At 53.0% G+C, this 26,826-nt stretch overlaps 1 protein-coding gene across 1 annotated transcript in view; it reads left to right on the forward strand.

Annotated features, from left to right (window-relative positions):
• The first annotated feature begins 9,940 nt into the window (after window positions 1-9,940).
• LOC119951619 overlaps window positions 9,941-26,826 on the forward strand; it is a 220,015-nt gene continuing 203,129 nt past the window's right edge. The window contains exon 1 of the mRNA XM_038774799.1: window positions 9,941-10,167. Within this exon, the coding sequence (XP_038630727.1) occupies window positions 10,165-10,167 (3 nt within the window). The 5' untranslated portion in view covers window positions 9,941-10,164. The remainder of the gene's footprint in view (window positions 10,168-26,826) is intronic.

Below are 26,826 nucleotides of genomic sequence, written 5' to 3' on the forward strand. Positions count from 1 at the left end.
TCTATGATCACCTTGCCATAGCCGCACTGATGACATTTATTTACTGTGAGTATCACAGCCAGTCCTTCCTTTGCGCATAGCGGCACTCTGCGTTGTCCAGGGTACTGGACGGGTAAGCTATCGGCGGTCCCGTCCCATCATGCCACTGGTGGGACAACACTGCCCCAGTGCCATATGGAGAGGCACCACATGTAAGGACGAGTGGCTTTGAGGAATCGCAGTGCAGCAACAGTTTGGATGGTAACAATTGCCGCTTCACTCTGGTGAATGATTCTACCTGCGGCGCTTGCCATGCCCATTTCTGGCCCTTCTTTAATAGCGCATAGAGGGGTGCCAACGAGGTAGCTAGGTTCGGGATGAACTTCCCATAATAATCGACGAGCCCCTAAAGACGACCTCGGCTCTGCATGCTCCGTGGCGTTGGAGCTCCCTTAATAGCCGGGACTCTTTTTGCCATTGGGTGCAACCCGTCCTTATCGACGCGGTGCCCAAGGTGTGTCACCTCTTTTACCTGGAAGATGCACTTGCCCCACTTCAGGCGGACACCCATGCCGGAGAACCGTTGTACGACCTCTTCCAGGTCGCCCTGGCGTTCCTTCTCAGTGGCATCTGTAATGAGCATGTCGTCCAGGTCGGCTGCCACCCTGGGGTGCCGTTGGACAATGTCTTCCATTCACAATCGCACACGTGGGCGACACCCTGACTCGTGTACTCGTACAACTTACCTGTGGGTGCTGGTGACATATTTTGTGACACTGCATCTAACTCCAGCTGGAGGTACATGATGTACCATCAATTGAACGCGAGACGAGTTGCTGAACAAAAGTATGGCTTCAATATACGAGATGTTAAGGCCTGCGGTCGATTACAGTAGAAGGACGACCGCCGGGGAGTACTGGGTATTTATACCCCGCCCTGGAGGCGGGGTTAACTCAGCCTCTCGACCAATCGGGGAGCCGTCACATGACTGGTCTCAACCAACCTGTCGAGAGGCACATGACCAACCAGGGCCAAGGGTAAGCCGGTGTTCTGCACCAATGGCAGGCAGCTATGCTAATCATACCACCACAGTACACACGGCTCACGTTAAGCTTTGTGAATGAGAAACCCTCGGCCAACTTTGCGAACACCTTCTTCGCGTGGCATGGGGTATCAGTCCAAGCGGGAGGCCGTGGTAACTGTTGTCTTCTCATAACCACACAGTAGGACAGGTTGGTCTGGTTTCAGTGCTGAGACCATCGGCGCTGCCCAGTGAACGCTACCGGGTATATTCTACCCCAGCTGTCTAGTCGGCTCAATTCTTCATCCTCTCTCGTAAGCAGGGCGTATGGGACCGGCCGACCCCGCGGAATATCTGGTTTGGGCCGCCGGGTTTTGCTTTGGCCCTCCTGGAAAACCTCTGGATACTTTCCGAGGACTTCACGCAAAGCACCAGTATCCATCCGGAAAATCTGTTGCCAGTCCAGATGGAGTCTTTGTAACCAATCATGGACTAGGAGGCTGGGTCCGGGTTCTTGCACCACCACTAGCGGTAGCCGTGGTACCATAGAACATAGAACATAGAACAGTACAGCACAGAACAGGCCCTTCGGCCCTCAATGTTGTGCCGAGCCATGATCACCCTATTCAAACCCACGTATCCACCCTATACCTGTAACCCAACAACCCCCCCCCCTTAACCTTACTTCTATTAGGACACTACGGGCAATTTAGCATGGCCAATCCACCTAACCCGCACATCTTTGGATTGTGGGAGGAAACCGGAGCACCCGGAGGAAACCCACGCACACAGGGGGAGGACGTGCAGACTCCACACAGACAGGATGACCGATGGTCATCAATGGTTCCCCGGTGTATGTTGCCAGCCGGGCCTTGGTATCCCTTAAACCCAGGTGCAGGATTCCCATGTGGAGCCTAGTAAAGTTTGTTGCTTGATAATAGAGTCAGCGACCCCCCCCCCCCCCCCCCCCCCGCCCCCCCCCATGTCGGTTTCCATGCCCAAAGGGTGACCGCTAACTTGAAGTCGTATACAAATTGGGGCTACTGGGGATCGTGGTGCAATTTAACCGCATTAGGTCTTCTTCCTTGGGCGGGGGCAATGTGCAAAGCCTTGGCTCGGGGCACTTATGCCACCTGACCAAGGCGCCACGTTCGCTGCTCGAGTCCGGTAGCCTCGACCACCACAGTCTGTCAGACCGCAAGTCCAGCAGTCTTGTGGGTGCTCATCGTCCTCCGGAGAGATGTCCCTCCTGACCACGGAGGCCCATTTGGCCATCTGGTCTGCCCCTGACGCTGTTTTGAAGGTGACTGAGTTACGTGAGCCCCGTCCTTCACCGGGGGAGTTTCGCCCTTCGGAACAGGTCTAGCCAAAGCTGTATACGCCATAATCCATGAAACCCTGAGGCTCCTGGGCCCCCTTTTCCACATTTCCGTGGGCTTGACAGTTCTATGGCCCTTCTCAGCTCCACGGCTAATAGCTTCTTTTGAGTCACCATATTGTTTTTCCTTCAATTGTTTTCTAAATAATAGGCAATAAAGCATGGCCAATCTACCTAACCTGCACATCTTTGGGTTGCGGGGGTAAGACCCACACAGACACGGGGGGGAATGTGCAAACTCCAAACGGACAGTGACCGGGATGGATCCGGGGTCCTCATCGCCGTGAGGCAGCAGTGCTAACCACTGTGCTACCATGCCGCCCTAAGTCGCCATACTGTTAATGCCGCACACCAAACGATCTCTCAACATCTCAGGGAGGGATGGACTGAAGTCACAATGTTCGGATAACTCACGAAGGCGCATCAAAAATTCCGTGACCGATTCCCCAGGGGTTCACCCGGCCGCATTGAACCCATAATTATGAGGTTGCTAAAGTGTGGTGAATGTATATCACCTAATGCATGAGCTGTCTGTACTGTCTGTATAATGATGTGACCCATGACCTGGAAGTGATGATACGGGCTACTTCCAGGTACCGTACTGGAACCCTGGTGGGCTCCGCCTCTGGCTCCGCCCTCACCGGGGCCATATATAGTCCGGCCACCTGTAGGTGGCAATCATTTGTACAGCCGACTCTGGCAGGCGAGTTCCTGGATAATAAAGCTTAATGTTCACTCGTTCTCACAGTGAATTGACGGTATAACATAAAGGTAATTCAGTCTGAGGCGGCCGGGAAGGTGAGGCGCTGGGTTCCCGCTGAATGTTGGGGGCCACGGTCCGGAGTGTTACTTTCTGTCGGCTGTCTCCAACAATGCCGTCTGCCTGGAAGAAATACCGCATCCATTCGATACACTGAGCCCAGTCTTCTCCGCCAGCGTCAAAAGCCTCTCGCCTTCCGGAAAGTGGCAATTTGCAAACTCCCACTGACCTCACTCCCACTCCAGCTCAGTTGGCTGGACAACTGGTTCATGCTGCCGAGTGCAGACAACAGCGTAGGTTCAATTCCCATACCAGCTGAGGTTATTCCTGAAGGCCCTGCCTTCTCAACCTTGACCCCCGCCTGAGATGTGGTGATCCTCAGATTAAGTCACCCTCAAAGGGTCATTTGGGACGATGGCAACTTTACTTATTTTACTAATTAAGCAACACAAAGGCCGCAACACGGCCTACAGTTCCAACTGCGACTACTGATCATGCAGGTCTCAGTCCGGACTCACCCTTAGCTGGGCAGGCCTCCCCTCACTAATGGAGGAGCTCTTATTCCACGGGTCCCATGGGAGATCAATTGCGGTGTCCCCCGCGTGTTATTGCAGAGAGATTTTCTGTATCGTCTCCTGTGAAGACAGACGCAAAGTAACCCTTTGGTTTCCCCGTTCTCCACTGTAAATTCTTCTGCCCCAACCAGTCGTGGGCCTATGATTGCCCTGGCTAACCATTTCCTCTTGATGCACAATCAATTGATTATCATAAAATTTACAGTGCAGTAGGGGGCCATTCGGCCCATCGGGTCTGCACCGGCTCTTGGAAAGAGCACCCTACCCAAGGTCAACACCCCCACCCTATCCCCACAATCCAGCAACCCCACCCAACACTAAGGGCAATTTTGGACACTGAGGGCAATTTATCATGGCCAATCCACCTAATGTGCACATCAAAGACGAGAGTTGAATACAACTGAGGCTTTATTACACTAAGATGTGTGGCCTCCTACAGCAGCTGGCGAAATGGCTGCTGTACGGGGAGCACACATATTTATATTCCGCCTACTGGGCAGAGCCAGCAGGCAGGGACTACCCCCATACCTGTAGTACAGGGCCTTACCATACATACCCTAATATATACAGCAGTGGTTACTACCACATTCACCCCCTGTTAAAATTGAGTCCGGCGGGGTGGTGGAGAACTATATACAGCACAAGTTTAATACTTGTAGCCTTGATCTGATGTTGGGAGCAACGCAGTGGGAGTGGCGATTCTGGCGTCGGTCGGGTCCTCGGTGACTCCGGGAGTGTGCCGAGATCCTCTTCATCCTCGGGCGTGGGCAGGGGGAGGACGGATGGCCCTGGGGTGGTTGCTGCTGGGTGCTCCGGGGGAGGGGAGGGTGGCGCCGGGCCGGAGGGGTGTGCGTGTCTGGAACCTGCTGGTGTCAGGTCCCTGAGAGAGACAGAATCTTGGCGGCCGTCGGGGTACGCTACGTAGACATACTGGAGGTTGGCGTGGAGTAACTGCACCCTTTCCACCAACGGGTCCGCCTTGTGGAGTCGTACGTGCTTACGGAGGAGTACGGGTCCTGGAGCTGCGAGCTAAGTCGGGAGCGACACCCCGGATGTGGACTTCCTGGGGAAGAAAAGAGACTTTCATGGGGTGTGTCGTTAGTCACAGTGCATAGGAGCAACCGAATGGAGTGCAGTGCATCGGGGAGGACCTCCTGACAGCGGGAGGCCGGGAGATTTCTGGACCGTAGGGCCAGCTGGACGGCCCTCCAGATGGTCCCGTTCTCCCTCTCCACCTGTCCGTTTCCCTGGGGGTTGTAGCTGGTCGTCCTGCTCGAGGCGATACCCCTGCTGAGCAGGAACTGGCGCAGCTCGTCACTCATGAATGAGGATCCCCTGTCACTGTGGATGTAGGCGGGGAAGCTGAACAGAGCGAAGATTGTGTTGAGGGCTTTGATGACGGTGGCAGATGTTGTGTCGGGGCATGGGATGGCGAAGGGGAACCTGGAGTACTCATCGACCACACTGATGAAGTACGTGTTTCGGTCGGTGGAGGGGAGGGGCCCTGTGAAGTCCACGCTGAGGCGTTCAAAGGGGCGGGAGGCCTTCACCAGGCGTGCGATCCGGCCGGTAGAAGTGCGGCTTGCACTCCGCACAGACCTGGCAGTTTCTGGTGACTGTCCGTACTTCCTCGATGGAGTAGGGCAGATTGCGGCCTCAATGAAGTGGTACAAACGTGTGACCCCCGGGTGACAAAGGTTGTCGTGCAGGATCCGGAGTCAGTCCACTTGTGCGCTGGCACATGTACCTCGGGAGAGGGCGTCTGGGGGCTCGTTGAGCTTACAGGGGCAATACAAAATCTCACAGTTGTAGGTGGAGAGCTCGATCCTCCACCTAAAGGTTTTATCGTTCTTGATCTTGCCCCGCTGTGTGTTATTGAACATGAAAGCTACCGACTGTTGGTCAGTGAGGAGAGTGAATCTCCTGCCGTCCAGGTAATGCCTCCAATGCCGCACAGCTTCAAAGATGGCCTGGGCCTCTTTCTCGACAGAGGAATGCCGAATTTCGGAGGCATGAAGGATTCGTGAAAAGAATGACACGGGCCTGCCTGCCTGGTTGAGAGTGGCGACTCGAGCGACGTCTGATGCGTCGCTCTCCACTTGAAAGGGTGACATCTCGTCGACTGCGTGCATCGCGGCCGTGGCGATGTCGGCCCTAATACGGTTGAAGGCCTGTTGAGCCTCGCCCATCAGGGGAAAAAGGGTGGACTGGATCAGTGGGCGGGCATTGTCCGCATAATTTGGAACCCACTGGGCGTAGTAAGAAAAGAACCCCAGGCAGCGTTTGAGGGCCTTGGGGCAGTGGGGAAGGGGGTGTTCCATGAGGGGGCGCATGCGGTCGGGTTCGGGCCCCAGAACTCTGTTCTGGACCACATAGCCGAGGATGGCTAAGCGGTTCGTGCTGAATACGCACTTCTCCTTGTTATAAGTGAGGTTTAGGATAATGGCAGTGCGGAGAAATTTGGCAAGGTTGGCGTCATGGTCCTGCTGGTCGTGGCTGCAGATGGTGGCATTGTCTAGGTACGGGAAAGTGGCCCGCAGACCGTACCAGTCGACCTTTCGGCCCATCTCCCGTTGAAAGACCGAGACCCCGTCGGTGACGCCTAAGGGAACCCTGAGGAAGTGATAGAGGCGACAGTCTGCCTGGAAGGCAGTGTATGGACGGTCCGATTTACAGATGGGGAGCTGGTGGTAGGCGGATTTGAGGTCTACCGTTGAGAAGACCCGGTACTGTGCAATCTGATTGACCATATCAGATATGCGTGGGAGGGGGTACGCGTCGAGCTGCGTGTACCAATTGATGGTCTGGCTGTAGTCCATGATCATTCTGTGTTTCTCCCCTGTTTTCACCATTACCGCTTGGGCTCTCCAGGGGCTGTTGCTGGCCTCGATGATGCCTTCCCGAAGCAGCCGCTGGACTTCGGACCTGATGAAGGTCCTGTCCTGGGTGCTGTACCTTCTGCTCCTGGTGGCGACGGGTTTGCAATCCGGGGTTAGGTTTGCGAATAGGGAGGGTGGGTCGACCTTTAGGTTCGCAAGGCCGCACACAGTAAGGGGTGGTGGGGGCCCGCCGAATTTCAATGTTAGGCTCTGGAGGTCACACTGGAAGTCCAGGCTGAGTAGCAAGGCAGCGCAGAGGTTGGGGGGGACGTAGAGCCGGAAGCCGCTGAACTCTATGCCCTGGATAGTGAGCGTGGCTATACAGTACCCCCGGATCACCACGGAGTGGGACCCGGAGGTTCTCTGATTGGCGGGATGTACCGCGAGGGAGCAGCGCCTTACCGTATTGGGGTGAATGAAGCTCTTGGTGCTCCCGGAGTCCAGGAGACATCTCCTTGATATAAGTGAGGTTTAGGAGAGTGGCGGTGCGGAGAAATTTGGCAAGGTTGGCGTCATGGTCCTGCTGGTCGTGGCCGCAGATGGTGGCATTGTCCAGGTACGGGATAGTGGCCCGCAGCCCGTACCAGTCGACCATTTGGTCCATCTCCCGTTGAAAGACCGAGACCCCGTTGGTGACGCCGAAGGGAACCCTGAGGAAGTGATAGAGGCGACAGTCCGGGATCCAGGAAATCTCGTGCCCATCGATCTTCACGCTTGTGGAGGCGGTGGCTAGATTGTGTGGCCGAGACTGGTTGATCGTGACCGAGACGAGCCGCGGCTGGTCGTCGCTGGTGTCAGACAATGGGGTGCCCGGGGGGGGGCACGGGTCCTGGAACGATGGTAGCGCCCAAGTGCTGTGGGGGAGACAAGATGGCGGCGCCTGACGATCCTGAGGAGGGCAAGATGGCGGCGCCCATGGGCCGCACGTGGCGGGGGTTGAATAAGATGGCGGCGACCATGGGCCGCACGTGGTCTGGGAGGGGAAGATGGCGGCGCCCACTGGCCGAGCGTGGTCCAAGGGGGGAGAAGATATCGGCGCCCCCTGTCCGAACGCGGGGGGGAGTGGAGGGTCGGAGTGATAGCGGCGACTGAGGATAGCGGCGACTGAGCGAGCCTGGCACACCACAGCGAAGTGCCGCAGGCCTTGCAAAGGGCGCTCAGGGCCGGGCAGCGTTGGCGGGGGTGTTTTGGCTGCCCACAGAAGTAACATCTGGGGCCCCCAGGGTTGGCTGGTTGGCTCGTGGCACAGACGTAGGGTTGGCTGAGTGGGGTCCCCAATGTGGCAACCATCTGCGGGGTCCACGATGCGTAGGAGGAGTGGGCCGCGCGGCCGGGGGTGTAGGCCTGGATATTGCGCAGGGCGACCGTCATCGATAGCGCCAGCTTTTTGGTTGCCGCGAGGTCGAGCGTGGCCCCCTCTAAAAGTCGCTGGCTGATGTGATCTGACGCAATCCCCATAACGAAAGCGACCCGCATGAGTAAATTCGAGTGTTCCGTGTCCGTGACGGCCTGACAGTCTCAGTCTCTGACCAGGGGAATTAGGGCATCCCAGAAATCTTCTATTGACTCACCAGGGAGTTGACTACGAGTTGAGAGGACGTGCCTGGCATAAAGCGTGTTAGTCCGCTGAGCGTAATTATCTTTCAGTAGCGCCATGGCTTCATCGTAGGTCGGCGTGTCCTGGATAAGCGGAAAAACGCTGGAGCTCAGCCGCGTGGAGAGGATCTGGATCTTCTGAGTTTCCGGAATTGGGTCCGGTGCAGACCTGATGTAATCTTCGAAAGCAAGCTAGCCAGTGTTCAAAGTCCTTTTTGGCGTTGCTTGGTTGCGGATCCAGCTGCAGGCGATCCGGCTTGATGCGGAGGTCCACCTTCTGAAAACTTTAGTGTAATAAATTGATGCACGATCAACTGCACAAAGACGAGAGTAGGATATAATCAAGGCTTTATTACACTAAGATGCGTGGCCTCCTACAGCAGCTGGCGAAATGGCTGCTGTACGGGGAGCACACATATTTATACTCTGCCTACTGGGCGGAGCCAGCAGGCAGGGACTGCCCCCGTTCCTGTAGTACAGGGCCTTACCATATATACCCTAATATATACAGCAGTGGTTACTGTGGTGAATCATAATCCTAGTAATTCACACTGTGGTATATTATATGTGTTGTGTCTTTGTAAGCTCGGTATATGAGCAGTTGCGCGGCTCTGCCCATAGGGGGAGATGAGAAGTTTGTACTGGGCTCCACCCTGGGCTCCGCCCATGGCTCCTCCCACTAACCGGAGGTATAAAGATCTGCAGTTGCGAGCCTGCTGCCAGTTCATCTCGTCGCAGGCTGGCTCAGTTGTAAGACTATTAAAACCACTGTTCACTTCCAATCACGTGTCTTGTGAATTGATGGTCTCATCAGTTACTACCACACCTCTTCAAGTACCTAAAGAAGCTTTTGACAGTCTGCCTTTACGTGGGTCGGGAGTCCCATGTAGGCCAGACCGGGGCGGCAATTTTATAGACCGGGGGGGGCGGGGCGTGGAATCAATGTTCCCTGTAAGTTGCTCAGTCGCATGGCTGCAGGACAACTAGCAGGTCGCTGCTTCGGCTGGTTTAGCTCAGTTGGCCAGACGCTGGTTTGTGATGCAGAGCGAGGCCAGCGGCGTGGGTTCAATTCCCGCACCGGCTGAGGTTATGTGCGAAGGCTCCACCTTTTCCACCTTGGCCCCTCGCCCGAGGCTGTGGTGGTCCTCAGGTTAAATCATCACCAGTCAGCTACCCCCCCCCCCCCCCCTCACTCAAAGGGGAAAGCGGCCTTTGGTCATCTGGGACTACGGCGACTTGACCTTTTTTGTTTAAACTTAATGGGGCCAGGCGCTTAACGGAATCGGCCGTACACTCCAAAAGCAGGAACATGAGAGGGTACATTGGTCCAGGCCTCCGGATTATGAGTCCAGTAACATTCCCACTAAGTTACCTCCTTGCCCCCGCTGACGGTGATGTGAACCATTCTTTTACCTCCCCCCCCCCCCTCAGCACCCCCACTCTCCTCACCTCCCACTTGGCTGTATTAATGGAGACCTCTGTCACAGGCTAACCTCTCTGACAACCACAGCCTCCTGGGTGGGGTGGGGGTGGGGGCCCACGCACACACAGCATGCGGTGATCTCAGTGGGGTCCTCTTCTGTTGGTTGTCGAAAGTCCCCCCCTCAGGCTGATTGTGCTGCCCCTTTCCCCGGCCCTACCTCCCTCTGTCTCTCTCTCTCTTTCGTTGAACAGCAAGAGAATTTGAAACTATTAAAACTAGGAGCTCCCACCCCCCCTAACTCCTATCCCCTCCCCCTTGTGTGGGAGCAGGCAAAGGGGGAGGAAATCTAGAAACTGCCAAGGGAACTGTAGAAGTGAGCTTTGGGACTGTGTGTGTGTGTGTCAGATCAGAAAGGCGTCTCTCACACAAATGCTGCACAGCCTCGCTCTCTGAGGCAAAGCCACCGCAGAATCCCACCGCGACTGGAGGTGGGCTTCCTCGCCCTCCCCTCCCCCGAAGATGAAGGAGGCGGCAAGGAGGAGCTGTGGCGACCATGGTAGGTTCAAATCTGCTTTGTTTTGGCATCCTCTGTTCAAAAGCCACAACTGTGTGCCCAAAGTATGAGGGGCTCGATCTGATGGGAGACTGGAGGGAGGGAGGGAGGGAGCAGGGATGCAAAGTTGCTCAGAGAGAGAGGGAGAGAGAGGGGGAGAGAGAAAGACTAGCCTGTGAGAGAGAGAGACACAGGCAGACAGGGCAAACAAGTTGCTCAGAGAGAGGGAGAAAGACTAGCCTGTGAGAGAGAGAGACACAGGCAGACAGGGCAAACAAGTTGCTCAGAGAGAGGGAGAAAGACTAGCCTGTGTGAGAGAGAGAGACACAGGCAGACAGGGCAAACAAGTTGCTCAGAGAGAGGGAGAAAGACTAGCCTGTGTGAGAGAGAGAGACACAGGCAGATAGGGCAAACAAGTTGCTCAGAGAGAGGGAGAAAGACTAGCCTGTGTGGGAGAGAGACACAGGCAGACAGGGCAAACCAGAGACAATTAAAGAGAGAATGAGTGAGAGACAGAGGGATGGAGAAGAGAGGGGGGAGAGAGAGAGGGATGGAGTCAGTTTGGTGAGCCGGTGCCACGGTGAAAGGAACACTTTCATTTGTTTTTCCATGATCCACCGTCTCCTGATGAGGCACTTCCTTCTTGCTGGTGCAGACATGGCAACACAGAGAGCCAGGGGAAAAGAGAGAGAGAGAGAAAGTGAGAGAGAGTTGAAAAGCAGCAAATGGTGAGGTGGATCAGAGAGAGACAGGAGGCAAACAGTGAGACACATTTGTTGCCATCTCTCTCTCTCTCTCACTCAGGCATGGGGGTCTTTAGCCTCCTGCCGGGGGCTCCAGCCTCTGGCTTAGTCAAGAGGGGGGTGGGCAGGATCTGACCTCTCCTCACACCGGCCCTGCTTGCGCTGTGTGTTTGTGGGTGGGTGTGCTCCCAACTCTTGCTGGGGTCAGTGGTCTCTTTCCATTCCTTGGGGCACAGGCATTGCCCATTCACTGGGAAAGGGACTTCACCAATTAAGCCCCCCTCCTCCGCCCCCAGAGATAGAACTGTCTCTGGTTTACCCTATCTGCCTGTGTCTCTCTCTCCCACACATAGAACATAGAACAGTACAGTACAGAACAGGCCCTTCGGCCCTCAATGTTGTGCCGAGCAATGATCACCCTACTCAACCCACGTATCCACCCTATACCCGCAACCCAACAACGCCCCCCCCCCCCCTTAACCTTACTTTTTAGGACACTACGGGCAATTTAGCATGGCCAATCCACCTATCCACCTAACCCGCACATCTTTGGACTGTGATGAAGAACACAGCCTGAAGACACAGGGAAGAAAAGGCAATTGTCAGGCATAGAATTGTAAGGTAATTTGGAAATTCTGGATTCTCCCTCTGTGCACCCGAACAGGCACCGGGATGTGGCGACTAGGGGATTTTCACAGTAACTTCATTGCAGTGTTAGTGCAAGCCTACTTGTGACACTAATAAACCGTGGGCAGCTCGGTAGCAGAAGTGGATAGCACTGTGGCCTCACAGCGCCTAGGGTCCCAGGTTCGATTCCCTGTTGGATCACTGTGCAGATTCTGCACGTTCTCCCCGTGTCTGCGTGGGTTTCCCCCGGGTGCCCCGGTTTCCTCCCACAAGTCCCGAAAGATGTGCAGGTTAGGTGGTTTGGCCATGATAAATTGCCCTCAGTGACCAGAAAAAAAGGTTAGGAGGGGTTATTGGGTTATACGGGTTAGGTGGAAGTGAGGGCTTAAGTGGGTCGTGCAGACTCGATGGGCCGAATGGCCTCTTTCTGCACTGTATGTTCTAAAGATTATTGTTAGAGTGCAGTGCAGAGAGCGTTAGAGGGGAAAACGCTCTCCTGTAGGGACGGCGTGGGGTCTCACCTTCGATGCTTAGTACGAGGAACATCATGGACGTAATTTGGAGACCATCCAATCTGCTGCCTCTTGCCATGGTTCCTCCCTTCCCCTGAATCTGACCCCCATCCAGCCCGAAACCCCACCTTTTTCTCTGGTTTCTCTCCCGTCTCTCCTCGCTTTGCTCTGGGCTCACCACCATGTTTGGGAGGCCCACCTGGTTTCATTTTCTTCAGCAGTTAATGAACGGGCAAGTTCCAAAAGGGACATTGGGTGCTCGGAAAAAGGTGAATGCGAACGTACCAGGTATGAGCAGGAGTTGGCTGTTCAGCCTGCTCCGTCGCTCAATAAGATCCGGTTGTGTTTACAAACCCGTCTACTACCGCCCATCTTCGATTCCCTTACCTATCAAGAGTCTATTCCCTCCGCCTTAAATAGAACATACAGTGCAGAAGGAGGCCATTCGGCCCATCGAGTCTGCACAGACCCACTTAAACCCACACTTCCACGTTATCCCCGTAACCCAATAACCCCATCTAACCTTTTTGGACGCTAAGGGCAATTTATCATGGCCAATCCACCTAACCTGCACGTCTTTGGGCTGTGGGAGGAAACAGGAGCACCCGGAGAAAACCCACGCAGACACGGGGAGAATGTGCAGACTCCGCACAGACTGACCCAACGGGGAATCGAACCTGGGACCCTGGAGCTGTGAAGCCACAGTGCTAACCACTTGTGCTACCGGGCTGCCCGAGAATTCCAGTCACAAAACCCCCAAGAGAAAAACGTTCTCCTCGTCGAACCATAGAAACCCTACAATGCAGAAAGAAGCCATTCGGCCCATCAAGTCTGCAGCAACCCTCTGAAAGGGCACCCCACCTCGGCCCACTCCCCTGTCCAATCCCCATAACCCCACCGAACCTACACATCTTTGGACGTTGGGAGGAAACCGGAAGAAATCCACGTGGACACGGGGAGAACGTATGAACTTCACAAGTGCTGAGGGAACACCGCACGGTCTAAGTTGCCATCTCTCAAGCGCTGGCGCTAAACTGAATCTCTCCCCATCTGTTTGCTGTGGGTTGACACTAAAGATCCCAGGGCCCCTGGTTTGAAGAGGAGTTTCTGGTGTCCAGGCCAATATTTATCCCTCAGTCAATATCAAAAGAAATAGAAATTAACTGGTCATTAGTGAACAGTTGTTTGCTGTGAACTGGCCGTGCATTTCCGACTGACACGAATGGCCAGGATTTTCGGGTTGGTGCTGGGGGGGGGGGGGGGGGGGGAAAGAGGGTCCCCGGGTCGGTGAGGAGGAACAGATCCCTGCTGACTCCTGCGAGCCCGGGTACCAGCGCAATTTCACGCTGTAGTGAGCGCCGGCCAGGGGAAGGCATGATAGGACGGACACCCATCGCTGACAGGGAGCCCCACCTTGGAGGGCTGTCGCGATGGCCGATCGGATTGGCCGCCTGCTCTCCCGCCATTCCACGGACAGCGCCACAGTGGCCGGGAGAGGCACTGCAGCTAGCTGCCTAACGGGAACCGGAGGAAAGTCGAAGTGACCGGGGTCCAGCTGGGTGGGACTCATCTCACCTGCTCCCATCCTTAAACATCTGATCGTAGACAGAGAATCGGCAGGAATGGCGGGTAGGGAATGCTGCGGGAGGGGCATTTGGGGGGGGGGGGGAGGGGGAAATGGGCAGAGTCGGAAGAGAGGTAGGGAAGGTGGGTGGTCAACAGGTGTCCCCTGTCAGAAGAGGGCTCCTGATAGAGCATCCCTCCACCCCCCAACAAATGTTTACTGCCCGGGATCTCTGGCCTACACTTCAGAAATGAGATAAACAAGATGGGCAGCACGGTAGCATGGTGGTTAGCATAAATGCTTCACAGCTCCAGGGTCCCAGGTTCGATTCCCGGCTGGGTCACTGTCTGTGCGGAGTCTGCACGTCCTCCCGGTGTGTGCGTGGGTTTCCTCTGGGTGCTCCGGTTTCCTCCCACAGTCCAAAGATGTGCGGGGTTAGGTGGATTGGCCATGCTAAATTGCCCTGAGTGTCCTATAAAGTAAGGTTAAGGGGGGGGGGGGGGTTGTTGGGTTACGGGTATAGGTGGATGCGTGGGTTTGAGTGGGGTGATCATTGCTCGGCACAACATCGAGGGCCGAAGGGCCTGTTCTGTGCTGTACTGTTCTATGTTCTATGTAAATGGTTGTAAAACGCTTTGCGGGTGCGTTGGTCAGGAAAAGTGCGGCATAACTGATGCGAGACATGGATAGAGTGGATAGCCAGAGACTTTTCCCCAGGGCGGAAATGGCTGTCATGAGGGGACATAATTTTCAGGTGATTGGAGGAAGGGTATAGGGGAGATGTCAGAGATCGGTTCTTTACACAGAGAGTGGTGGGTGTGTGGAATGCACTGCCAGCAGAGGTGGTGGAGTCAGAGTCATTGGGGACATTTAAACGACTCTTGGGCAGGCACATGGACAGCAGTAAATTGAAGGGGTGTACATTAGGTTGATCTTAGATTAGGATAAATGGTCAGCACAACATCGTGGGCTGAAGGGCCTGAACTGTAGTGTACTGTTCTATGTTCTATAACGATAAGTCTTTAACTGCTGAACATCCCCATTTTAGCTGATAATCATTCCTTCTCCTCAGGTGTCCTTCCTTAATCCTCTGCTCGCCCCCTCACTTCTCACAAAACCCAACTCTCGACTCCCCCCTCCCCCTCAACTGCAACTTCCAACCTCCTATTCCTCTCTGGTGTCCCGTGTTGTCACCTCCCCCATCGCCGCCGAATCTGTTCCCACATTGCCCTGAAATCCACATTCGAAACCCTCTAATCAGGTTTCCACGCCACCCCCCCCCCCACCCCTCCCCCCTCCCCCTCCCCACCTTGCTGGCCGCAGTGTCAAGACGGATCTCACCGACGTCACCATCGAACCCAGCTCCGAGGCCTCTCGGTTGTCGTCCGGCTGGGTGGGACGCCTCTCGCCTGCTTCCATCCTTAACCATCTGCCAGGGAATCGCCAGAAATGGTCACTTCCTGCTCCCGTTATCTCTCCCCCCCCCCCCCCCCCCCCCCCCCCCCCCCCTCGCACCGCAGATCAATCCTTGGCCTGTCCCCACCCCCTTTCCTATTTTGTCACCGATGAGCTGTCCCTCAGTGACGTGAACCAAAAGACAGCGTCCGTGCCCGAAACCTCCTGTCCTCATTCGCGGCTCGGATCATAGTCATAGAATTTACAGGGCAGAAGGAGGCCACTCGGCCCAGCGAGTCTGCACCGGCCCTTGGAAAGAGCACCCTATCTGAACTGTCATGTGGGAATACCTTTAAGAAATGGATGTTTAAGCAATGTACCATTAAGAAATGGAGCAGCTCATATTACTGAAGTGATGTCAGAGGGTGGGGGGAGCTGAACTGAGCTCACTTCTGCTTTTGTTTTGAGGAAAAGAGCTTGGGTGTGTCTGTGTTTGCAGTGAGCTGGATCTGCTGTGATCTCTGCCAGGAAAGACTATCTCTGAATCAATTTGGGTGATTTAAAATCATAATAGTAATGTCTTTAACCTGATGTGTTCTGTTTAAAGGTGTTAAGTCTTTTGGATGTTTAAAGGAACAACTGAAGGATTATTTAGTGTTGTATTATTTTCGGGGTTATCTGTGAAGTAAGGGGTGTTAAGTGATCCAATGTTTATTTAAAAGGTTAAGTTGAACTCATGGAATAAACATTGTTTTTTGTTTAAAAACCCACGTGTCCATAATTGTAATACCACACCTGGGGAACAAGCCGTGTGCTTCAAAAGCAACAATACATTAAAGGGAGAGGTTGGTTGAACTCCATGATACATTTTGGTGTTCTGAAAATGCCTCTTCCATAACAGAACCCACACCTTCACCCTATCCCAGTAACCCCAACGAAACTTTTTTTTGGACACCGAGGGCAATTTATCACGGCCAATCCACCAAACGTGCACATCTTTGGACTGTGGGAGGAAACCGGAGCACCCGGAGGAAGCCCACGCAGAGCTTCCAGTGCCACCGACGGCGAATGAGGTTTTGGCGGGAATGCCATATTTTCCATTCTCGCTTGCATCGGCGGATCCCGCCATGGACGAGATTGGGGAATCCTGCCCCGTTGACTGAGGGCATCCAACCTCAGCACCACGTCACATCTCGTGATACCTTGATCGCCCCTCAGCGATCAGACTGCTTGTTCCGGTGCTACGTCGGCGGAAACCGCCTCCAATTCAGTATCGGGCAGACTGAAGCCATTTGTTTTCTGTCCCCCGCTTCGGACTTGGCACGTTTCCGGCCACTAAACTGGATCCTTCTCCCTGGGGATGGTCTGGGACTGGAGCGTCATATTGGACCTCGAGCTGAGCTTCTAACCGCATTTCCACACTATCGCCAAGACCGGCAAAAATCTTTTAAAAGATAAATTTAGCGCACCCAATTAATTTTTTCCAATTAAGGGGGAATTTGTCAGAGGTAGGTTCTTTACCCAGAGAGTAGTGGGGGCATGGAATGCACTGCCTGTGGTAGTAGTTGAGTCAGAAAATTTATGGACCTTCAAACGGCTATTGGATAGGTACTTGGATTAGGGTAGAATAAGGGAGTGTAGGTTAACTTCTTAAGGGCAGCACGGTAGCATTGTGGATAGCACAATTGCTTCACAGCTCCAGGGTCCCAAGTTCGATTTCGACTTGGGTCACTGTCTGTGTGGAGTCTGCACATCCTCCCCGTGACTGCGTGGGTTTCCTCCGGGTACTCCGGTTTCCTCCCACAGTCCAAAGATGTGCAGGTTGGGTGGATTGGCCATGACAAATTGTCCAAAATTCTATGATTAACCTAGGACAAAAGTTCGGCGCAACATCGTGGGCCGAAGGGCCTGTTCTGTGCTGTATTTCTCTATCTATCTTATCCTGGCCAATCCACCGACCCTGCACATCTTTTGGGTTGTGGGGGCGAAACCCACGCAAACACGGGGAGAATGTGCAAACTCCACACGGACAGTGAGCCGGGAGCGAACCTGGGACCTTGGCGCCGTGAGGCAGCAGGGCTAACCCACTGTGCCACCGTGCTGCCCTGGCAAAAATCTTTTGCCAAGAATCTGGAATCAAAAGTCTAAACCACGAAAGCCCCATCTGGTCCATTAATGTCCTCTCTTTAGGGAATGCAGATCTGCCGTGCTTCCTCGGTCTGGCCTAAATGTATCTCTGGATCCTGCCAGGGTGTGGACACACTTCAGAGGGGGTTTCCCCATCTTATGTGGTGGCCTGGCTCCATTTCATGTTTGATATTGAATAGTAGCCGAGGTGCCCGCCCAGGTCGCTTCACCTCTGGGCGCTCTCCTGAAGCTCGGGGAGAGAGGGGGCTCCTCCAATTGGCTCTCCAACTTAAATGACGTGATTATCCTTTAAGTAGCTCCGGAGATGTGTGTGTGGGGGGGGGGGAAGAGACAGGCAGGCAAGTGGCGTTGATCAGATCTGCCGTGATCATATCGAGTGGGGGAGCAAGGTGGAGGGTGGCCTACCCTGCTCCTCATTTTCCTGTTCTTGGCTCGATCTTCGACCCCGCTTTTGGTCACCTGCTTTTGGTCACCTGAGGGAGGTAGAGGAGATAGGGAGAGGAGAGAACATAAGAACTAGGAGCAGGAGTCGGCCATCTGGCCCCTCGAGCCTGCTCCACCATTCAATCAGATCATGGCTGATCTTTTGTGGACTCAGCTCCACTTTCCAGCCCGAACACCATAACCCTTAATCCCTTTATTCTTCAAAAAACTATCTATCTTTACCTTAAAAACATTTAATGAAGGAGCCTCAACTGCTTCACTGGGCAAGGAATTCTATAGATTCACAACCCTTTGGGTGAAGAAGTTCCTCCTAAACTCAGTCCTAAATCTACTTCCCCTTATTTTGAGGCTATGTCCCCTAGTTCTGCTTTCACCCGCCAGTGGAAACAATCTGCCCGCACCTATCCTATCTATTCCCTTCATAATTTTAAATGTTTCTATAAGATCCCCCCTCATCCTTCTAAATTCCAACGAGTACAGTCCCAGTCTAATCAACCTCTCCTCGTAATCCAACCCCTTCAGCTCTGGGATTAACCTAGTGAATCTCCTCTGCACACCCTGTACGTCCTTTCTCAGGTAAGGAGACCAAAACTGAACACAATACTCCAGGTGTGGCCTCACTAACACCTTATACAATTACAGCGTAACCTCCCCAGTCTTAAACTCCATCCCTCTAGCAATGAAGGACAAAATTCCACTCGCTTTCTCAATCACCTGACGGGGAGAAAGAGGGGGAGAGAGAGGGGGAAGAAAGAGAGGGGAGAGTGGGGGGAGAAGGGGAGGGGAGGGGGGGAGGGTGGATGGAGAGAGGGAGTGAGGAAGGAAAGAGGGGGGAGGGAAAGAAGGGGATAGAAAGGGGGTGAGAGAGGGAGTGAGAGAGGTGGAGAGAGAGAAGAGTGAGAGAGGGGAAGAGAGAGAGGGGAAGAGAGAGAGGGGAAGAGAGAGAGAGAGTGTGGAGAGAGAGAGGGAGGGATGGAGAGGGTGCACAATGGAGAATGAATGTTTTTGAGCAAGAGTATTCTGGATGGTTCCTGTGTGCAGCCCAGTGTTTTGCTGTGTCCCATGACTGGCTGATTCATGTCGGTTGCTGTATAATAGTTGCTGATCTGGCTCTCCGCACCGCCCCCTCGCCGTGCATTGTCTCACTGACAAATGTCATTGTGATCAACAAAAAAAGCCTGGAATGTCACTCGGTCGGAAATGGAATTTGTCGCAGAAATTCGGGAGAGACTGGAACTTGGGTGGAGTGGGGAGCCGGTGTAATGGGGGGGGGACTGGCAGATAATGCGGGGGGGGGGGGGGGGGGGGCGGGATTGGGAAAGTGGGGAGGGAAAGTGGCAGAAAGTTAGACAGAGCAGGGACTGAGAAAGAGAGGAGGGGTCAAAGAGGGGAGAGCGGAGGACAGATCGGTCAAGGGATGGGTCAAAGAGAGAGAGGTAAGTGAGGATGGAGAGAGGGAGGGAGGGGGGAGAGAGAAAGAGATTGGTGAGGATGGGGGGAGAGAGAGAGAGAGAAAGGGGGAACAAAAAGGGATCGGTGGGGACAGAGAGAAAGAGATTTAGGTGACGACAAAGAGGGAGAGGTGATGACAGTCCAAAGATGTGCAGGCTAAGTGGGGTTGCAGGGATAGGGTGGGGAGAGTGGGCTTTAATAGGGTGCTCTTTCAGAAGGTCGGTGCAGACTCGATGGGCTGAATGGCCTCCTTCTGCATTGTAGCAATTCTAGGGTTCTACGGACAGAAAATGAGTGGTGAGGTATGGTAGGGGAGAGGGCGACACGGTGGCGTAGTGGGTTAGCCCTGCTGCCTCACGGCGCCGAGGTCCCAGGTTCGATCCCGGCTCTGGGTCACTGTCCATGTGGAGTTTGCACATTCTCCCCGTGTTTGCGTGGGTTTCACCCCCACAACCCAAAGATGTGCAGGGTAGGTGGACTGGCCATGCTAAATTGCCCCTTAATTGGAAAAAATGAATTGGACACTCTAAATTTATTTAAAAAAAGGTATGGCAGCGGAGTGGGAACCAGAACTTTAGCTTAGAAGGTGTCATAACTGAAGTGGAAACAGAGAACAAAAATAAAAGAACATCCCCCTCAGGTAGAGCAAAAAAGGTGATGTGTGAGAAGGGAGGTGGTCAATGCAGGACTGAGGGGATTGTACGTTAATGCGCGCAGTATACGGAACAAGGTAAATGGGCTTGTTGCGCACATTGAAATTGGCCGGTACGATGTTGTGGGCATCACAGAGATGTGGCTGCAAGGGGATCAGGGCTGGGATCTAAATATACAAGGATGTGTGTCCTATCGAAAGGACAGGCAGATGGGCAAAGGGGGCGGGGTTGCATTGTTAGTAAGGAATGAAGTTAAATCGATAGCAAGGAGCGACATAAAATCAGGAGGCGTAGAATCTCTGTGGGTAGAGTTGAGGAATCGCAAAGGTAAAAAATACCCTGATGGGAGTTATGTACAGGCCCCCTAGTAGTAGTCAGGATGTGGGGCAGAAAATAAATCAGGAGATTGAAAAGGCATGTAAAAAAGGCAGTATCACAATAATCATGGGGGACTTCAATATGCAGGTGGACTGGGAAAACCAGGTTGGGAGTGGATCCCAAGAAATGAAATTTGTGGAATGTCTAAGAGATGGTTTTTTGGAGCAACTTGTGACAGAGCCGACTAGGGAACAGGCAATTCTGGATTTGGTGATGTGTAATGAGGCAGATTTGATCAGGGAACTTAAGGTGAAGTAACCCTTAGGGAATAGTGACCACAATATGACAGAATTTACCCTGCAGTTTGAGAGGGAGAAGCTGCAATCAGATGTAACGGTATAACAATTAAATAAGGGTAACTACAAAGACATGAGGGAGGAGCTGGCCAGAGTTGATTGGAGAAGGAGCCCAGCAGGGAAGACAGTGGAACAGCAATGGCAGGAGTTTTTGGGGGGTTATTCTGGAGGCACAACAGAAATTCATCCCAAGGAGGAGGAAACATGCTGGGGGGAGGACAAGGCATCCATGGCTGACGAGGGAAGTCAAGGACAGCATAAAAGCAAAAGAAAAAGCAAAGTGGCGAGGATTAGTGGGAAGCCAGAGGATTGGGAAGCCTTTAAAAGCGAGCAGAGGACAACCTAAAAAGCAATAAGGGGGGGGGGGGGGGGGGAGAGATGATGAAATATTAGCGCAAGCTATCTAGAAATATAAAAGAAGATAGGAAGAGTTTTTTTCAATATCTCAAAGGTAAGAGAGAATCAAAAATAGACATTGGACCCCTGGAAAATGTGGCTGGAGAAGTAATACCAGGAAACAAAGAAATGGCAGAGGAACTGAATATTACTTTGCATCAGAGTTGATAGTGGAAGACACCAGTGGGATGCCAGAGCTCCAGGTGAATCGGAGGCAGAAGTGACTGTAGTGGCCATCACTAAGGAGAAGGTTCAGGGGAAACTGAAAGATCTGAAGGTGGATAAATCACCTGGACCGGATGGACTACACCCAAGAGTTCCAAAAGAGATAGCTGAGGAAATTGTGGAGGCATTGATGGTGATCTTTCAGGAATCACTGGAGACAGGAAGGGTCCCACAGGACTGGAAAGAGGCTAATGTAACACCGCCGTTTAAGAAGGGAGGGAGGCAGAATTATAGGCCGGTTAGCCTGACTTCGGTCATTGGTAAGATTTTAGAGCCCATTAAAAAGATGAGATCGCGGAGTACTTGGAAGTGCATGATAAAGTAGGACTGAGTCAGCACGGCTTTGTCAAGGGGAGGTCTTGTCTGACAAATCTGTTAGAGTTCTTTGAGGAGGTAACAAGGAAGTTAGACAAAGGAGAAGCAGTTGTTATGGGCCAGGGTTTAGAGAACTCCAATGTGTATCACCTGACCCGCGACTTTTAATAGATTGTGGTATGGGGAGCACACGGCCCACTCTACAGGTGAAGTGCAGCAGAAATATGAAAGTATTTTTTCAAACAAAACAATGTTTATTCTATGAACTCAGTTAACCTTTTTAAAACACACTGAATATCTTAGCAACCATCAATTCAAATACAACCCCCAAAGACTACAACACTCAAAGTAATTCTTAAACTTTCCGCTTAACACCCATAAGACAAAAATCCTTTTCACAGAACGCATCAGGTTTAAATTCTCTACTGAGAGCAGTTATCACTCTGAATTCACCAAATGATCTAGAGATAGTCTTTAGATGGCAGAGGTCAAAATTATACCTTCTTTGGCTGGCTTCAGCTCCAACACTAAAACGAAACCAACAAACCCAGACACACCTAAGCTTTTCCTCAAAGCGAAACTAAAAAGCAGAGCCAGAGCTCAGCTCCTCCCACTCTCTGACATCACTGCAGCCACTTGAGCAGCCAAACATTTCTTAAAGTGACATTCCCATGACACAGTGGACATGATTTATTTAGATTTCCAGAAGGCCTTTGACCAATTCACCACATAGGAGACTGTTAAATAAGTTAAGAGCCCATGGTGTTAAGAGTAAGATCCTGGCATGGATAGAGGATTGGCTGACTGGCAGAAGGCAGAGAGTGGGGGTAAAGGGGTCTTTTTCAGGATGGCAGCCGGTGACTAGTGGCGTGCCTCAGGGGTCGGTGCTGGGACCACAACTTTTCACAATATACATTAATGATCTGGAGGAAGGAACTGAAGGCACTGTTGCTAAATTTGCAGACGATACAGGGTGGCAAGGTGGCGCAGTGGTTAGCACTGCTGTCTATGGCGCTGAGGACCCCGGTTCAATCCTGGCCCCGGGTCACTGTCCGTGTGGAGTTTGCACATTCTCCCCGTGTCTGCGTGGGTCTCACCCCCACAACCCAAAGATGCGCAGGTTAGATGGATTGGCCACGCTAAATTGCTCCTTAGTTAGAAAAAAATAATTGGGTGCTCTAAATTTATATTTTAAAAGTTTGCAGATGATACAAAGATCTGTAGAGGGACAGGTAGTATTGAGGAAGCAGGGGGCTGTAAAAGGATTTGGACAGGCCAGGAGAGTGGGTAAAGAAGTGGCAGATGGAATGCAATGTGGAAAAGTTTGAGGTTACACACTTTGGAAGGAGGGATTTAGGCAAAGACTATTTTCTAAATGGGGAAATGCTTTGGAAATCTGAAGCACAAAGGGACTTGGTAGTCCTTGTTCAAGATTAACGTTCAGGTTCAGTCGGCAGTTAGGAAGGCAAATGCAATGTTAGCATTCATGTCGAGAGGGCTAGAATGCAAGAACAGGGATGTACTTCTGAAGCTGTATAAGGCTCTGGTCAGACCCCATTTGGAGTATTGTGAGCAGTTTTGGGCCCCCTATCTAAGGAAGGATGCGCTGGCCTTGGAAAGGGTCCAGAGGAGGTTCACAAGAATGATCCCTGGAATGAAGAGCTTGTAGTATGAGGAACAGTTGAGGACTCTGGGTCTGTACACGTTGGAGTTTAGAAGGATGAGGGGGGATCTTATTGAAACTTACAGGATACTGCGAGGCCTGCATAGAGTGGACATGGAGAGGATGTTTCCACTTGTAGGAAAAATGAGAACCAGAGGGCACCATCTCAGACTAATGGGACGATCCTTTAAAACCGAGATGAGGAGGAATTTCTTCAGCCAGAGGGTGGTGAATCTGTGGAACTCTTTGCCGCAGAAGGTTGTGGAGGCCAAATCACTGAGTGTCTTTAAGACAGAGATAGACAGGTTCTTGATTAATCAGGGGATCAGGGGTTATGGGGAGAAGGCAGGAGAATGGGGATGAGAAAAATATCAGCCATGATTGAATGGGGGAGCAGACTCGATGGGCCAAATGGCCTAATTCTCTTAAGTATCTTATGGTCTTAGGTCAGAGAGAGAGAGACTGATAGATGGGGACAGAGAGAGAGAGACTGACAGATCACTGGGGTCAGAGAGCGAGAGGTAGGTGGGAAGATAGCGATCAATCGGTGGGGACAGAGAGAAAAATGCGTGAGGACAGAATCAAAGAGATAAAGGTGGTGACAAAGAGCCAAAGGTAATGAGAGAAAGTGAGGGGTGGGGTGAGAGGGAGAGAGATGGAGAGAGCGAGAGATAGGTGGGGGGGGGGGGGGGGGGGCAAGAGAGAGAGAGAGAGGGGTGAGGAGAAAGAGAGAAAACGAGGGGTGGGGACAAGGGGAGCAAGCCAAAAATAGATGGGGACTGAGCGAGGGAGATCTTTCGGGGACAAAAAAGAGTGAACAGGGGTGGGGAAAGAGAGCCAGGAGAGGGCGGAGAAAGGGAGAGAAAACAAGGGATTGGGAAGGAGGGAAAGGGAGAGGTGGGGCCAGTGAGAGAGAGAGAGAGAGAGAGAAATGGAGAGAGAGTTTGTGAAGGACATAGAGCTAATGACAGACAAAATGAGATAGCTATACAGAGAGAGAAAGCGAGTGAGCTACAGAGACAGTGAGGGTCAAACAATGAGGAAGGCAATTGGCGACAAGCGGAAGGGAGGGAGAGAAAGCGACAGGCGGGGCAGATGAGTGGTAAAAATGGCTCGAACGACAGCGAACTGACCCTCTAAAGGAAATACAGGATTGAGTGATTTCAAGGGAATGTGCATTTCAGCACCGCCCTCTTCATCCTGTTTTCTCCCCCCAGACTCTTTAAACGAATTGGAATGAATTCAACAAGAAAGCCTTTCCGCTGCTGTGACTCTGCAGCTGTCTCTGTTAGTTGCAACGTCCCGGCCTGTGCCTTTACATTTATCCATTACGTACGAGCATACGAGAAAGGAGCAGGGGTAGGCCATTCAGCCCCTCCAGCCTGCTCCTCCTTTTTATTACACTCCCCTCTGGCTTAGTATCTCGATGGCTGTGTGTTGATGTTTCTTGTCTCTTTGCGCCTGCGTATGTGTTTGCGCATGTGTGTGTACGCGTCTCTCTGTACACACGTGTGCATGACAGGCCTTGAAAGCCTCTGGCTCGCCATTTCCAATTGGGTTCCATACCCAGGACAGGTCGACAAAACAGCTCGAGGGCAACTGGACCAGAGAGAGATAGGTGGGGAAGCCGTGGAATTTCTGCAGCGCACGAGGCCATTCAGCCCATTCGACCCCCTGAAAGTACCCGCTACCTCGGCCCAATCCCCCACCCTAGCCCCGTAATCCCAACTAACCTGCACATCTGGGACATTAAGGGGCAATTTTGCCATGGCCAGTCCACCCAACCTGCACATCTTTGGACTGTGGGAGGAAACCGGAGCACCCGGAGGAAACCCACGCACACACGGGGAGGACGTGCAGACTCCGCACAGACAGTCACCCAAGGCCGGAATTGAACCTAGGTACTTGGCGTTCTGAGGCAGCAGTGCTAACCACTGTGCCAGCGTGCCGCTTGACAGAGAGAGAGAGAGAGATGGGGGGGGGGGGGGCAGAGAGCGAGAGAGATGGGGCAGAAAGAACGAGAGAGGTTGGACGCAGAGAGAGATGGAGACAGAGAGCGAGAGAGGGGTAGGGGACAGAGAGAGAGAGTGGTGGGGGACAGAGAGAGAGAGAGAGAGAGATGGGGGGCAGAGAGCGAATGAGAGAGGTGGGGGAGAGAGAGTGAGAGAGGTTGGACACAGAGAGAGGTGAGGGACAAAGAGCGACAGAGAGATGGGGGACAGAGAGCGAGAGAGGTGGGGGACAGAGAGAGAGCAGCGGAGGATAGAGAGAGAGAGAGAGGTGGGGAGAGAGAGGGAGAGGTGGAGGACAGCGAGAGAGAGAGAGATGGGGACAGAGAGAAAGCGAGAGAGAGGTGGGGGATGTGGTGATATGCATCACTGTAGATACACAAGGGGTTAATGTAAATACACGTAGACTAGCTAGACATTAGAGGGAGCACCAGAGACATGACACACAGACATTCAACCAATAGGTCAGTAAGATAGGACACGCCCAATGGGCATTCACGATACACACAGAGGTGGCACTACCATATATAAAGGACACCTACCCATATATAAAGGACACAGCACACATGATCTTCCTCTTTCCAGTGGAGACACTCAGTGAGTACAGACACAGGGTTGATTCAACATCACACCCACCACGTGGATTGTAGCAGACTGGTTTGTCAGTCTGAATAGCTATAGAAGGATTAACAGTAGAGTCGAATCCAAGTTAAAGCTATCTCCAAGTCTGGACGTGCCTATGTCGGAGTGCACATCAAGGAAGCAGTTTAAGCTACGTCAAGAGCATAACAAAACAGGGGACAGAGAGAGAGAGAGAGAGAGAGGTTGGGGACAGAGAGAGAGAAAACGGTGGGGGACACAGAGAGAGAGCAAGGTGGGGCACAGAGAGAGAGAGAGGTGGGGGACAGAGAGAGAGAAAAAGGTGGGGGACACAGAGAGAGAGCAAGGTGGGGCACAGAGAGAGAGGTGGGGGACAGAGAGAGAGAAAAAGGTGGGGGACACAGAGAGAGAGAGAGAGAGAGGTGAAGGACAGAGAGGGAGCGAGGTGGGGGGACAGAGAGAGAGAGAGAGAGTTGGGGGAACTGAGAGAGAGGTGGAGGAGAGAGAGAGAGCGAGGTGGGAGACAGAGAGTGGAAGGGACAGAGAGATATGCTCTTCCATTTGACAAACTAATTTAATCAAAAAGCTTTTCCACATTCACGATGTCGACCCTCAACTTGACAGCGTGCCAGTTGGCAGACGTAACAATCTGGCAAACAGATGGGGCTGGATTCTCCACTCCCCCAGCTATGTGGTTTCTCAGCAACGTGCTGGTCGCTTGTCGTGGGTATCTCTCCTCCCGCTGCTTGCCAATGGAATTTCCCATTGATGGCACGCCACACCGCCCGGAAAACCGCTGGACGGGGCTGCGCTGCAGGCGGGGGCAGGGAATCCCGACGGCTGGAGAATTCCGGCCATTGTTGACCGGGTAGTTGCATCTTCCAATCACAGCACGGAGATGAGTCGCCCGAATAAACCATTCGACTTACCCTTGGCAAAACCCGTTCAGCCTCTCGTCCCCGGTTCAATCCTCTCGTCAGCTGCCCCCAAATCCGCCACGGAAATCAAACTCTGACCTGGGCTGGGCTCTCGATGAGCCCACAAAGCCGTTGACCGCCTCCCTCCACTCCGACTTTGCGAAAAGAGCGGGAGCCGGGAATCTGGGTTGCTGTGCCCAGCGGCCATTTTCCTCCTGCCCCACCCTCTGTTGGGTCGCAATCGGGACGACGAAACTCGGGGTCATATCGCTGGGGTGGGGTTTGGGAGGGGCGGGGGTGGTGTTGGAACTCTCTTCCAGCCACA

Source organism: Scyliorhinus canicula, chromosome 17 (assembly GCF_902713615.1).
Source record: "Scyliorhinus canicula chromosome 17, sScyCan1.1, whole genome shotgun sequence".
Taxonomy (NCBI): domain Eukaryota; kingdom Metazoa; phylum Chordata; class Chondrichthyes; order Carcharhiniformes; family Scyliorhinidae; genus Scyliorhinus; species Scyliorhinus canicula.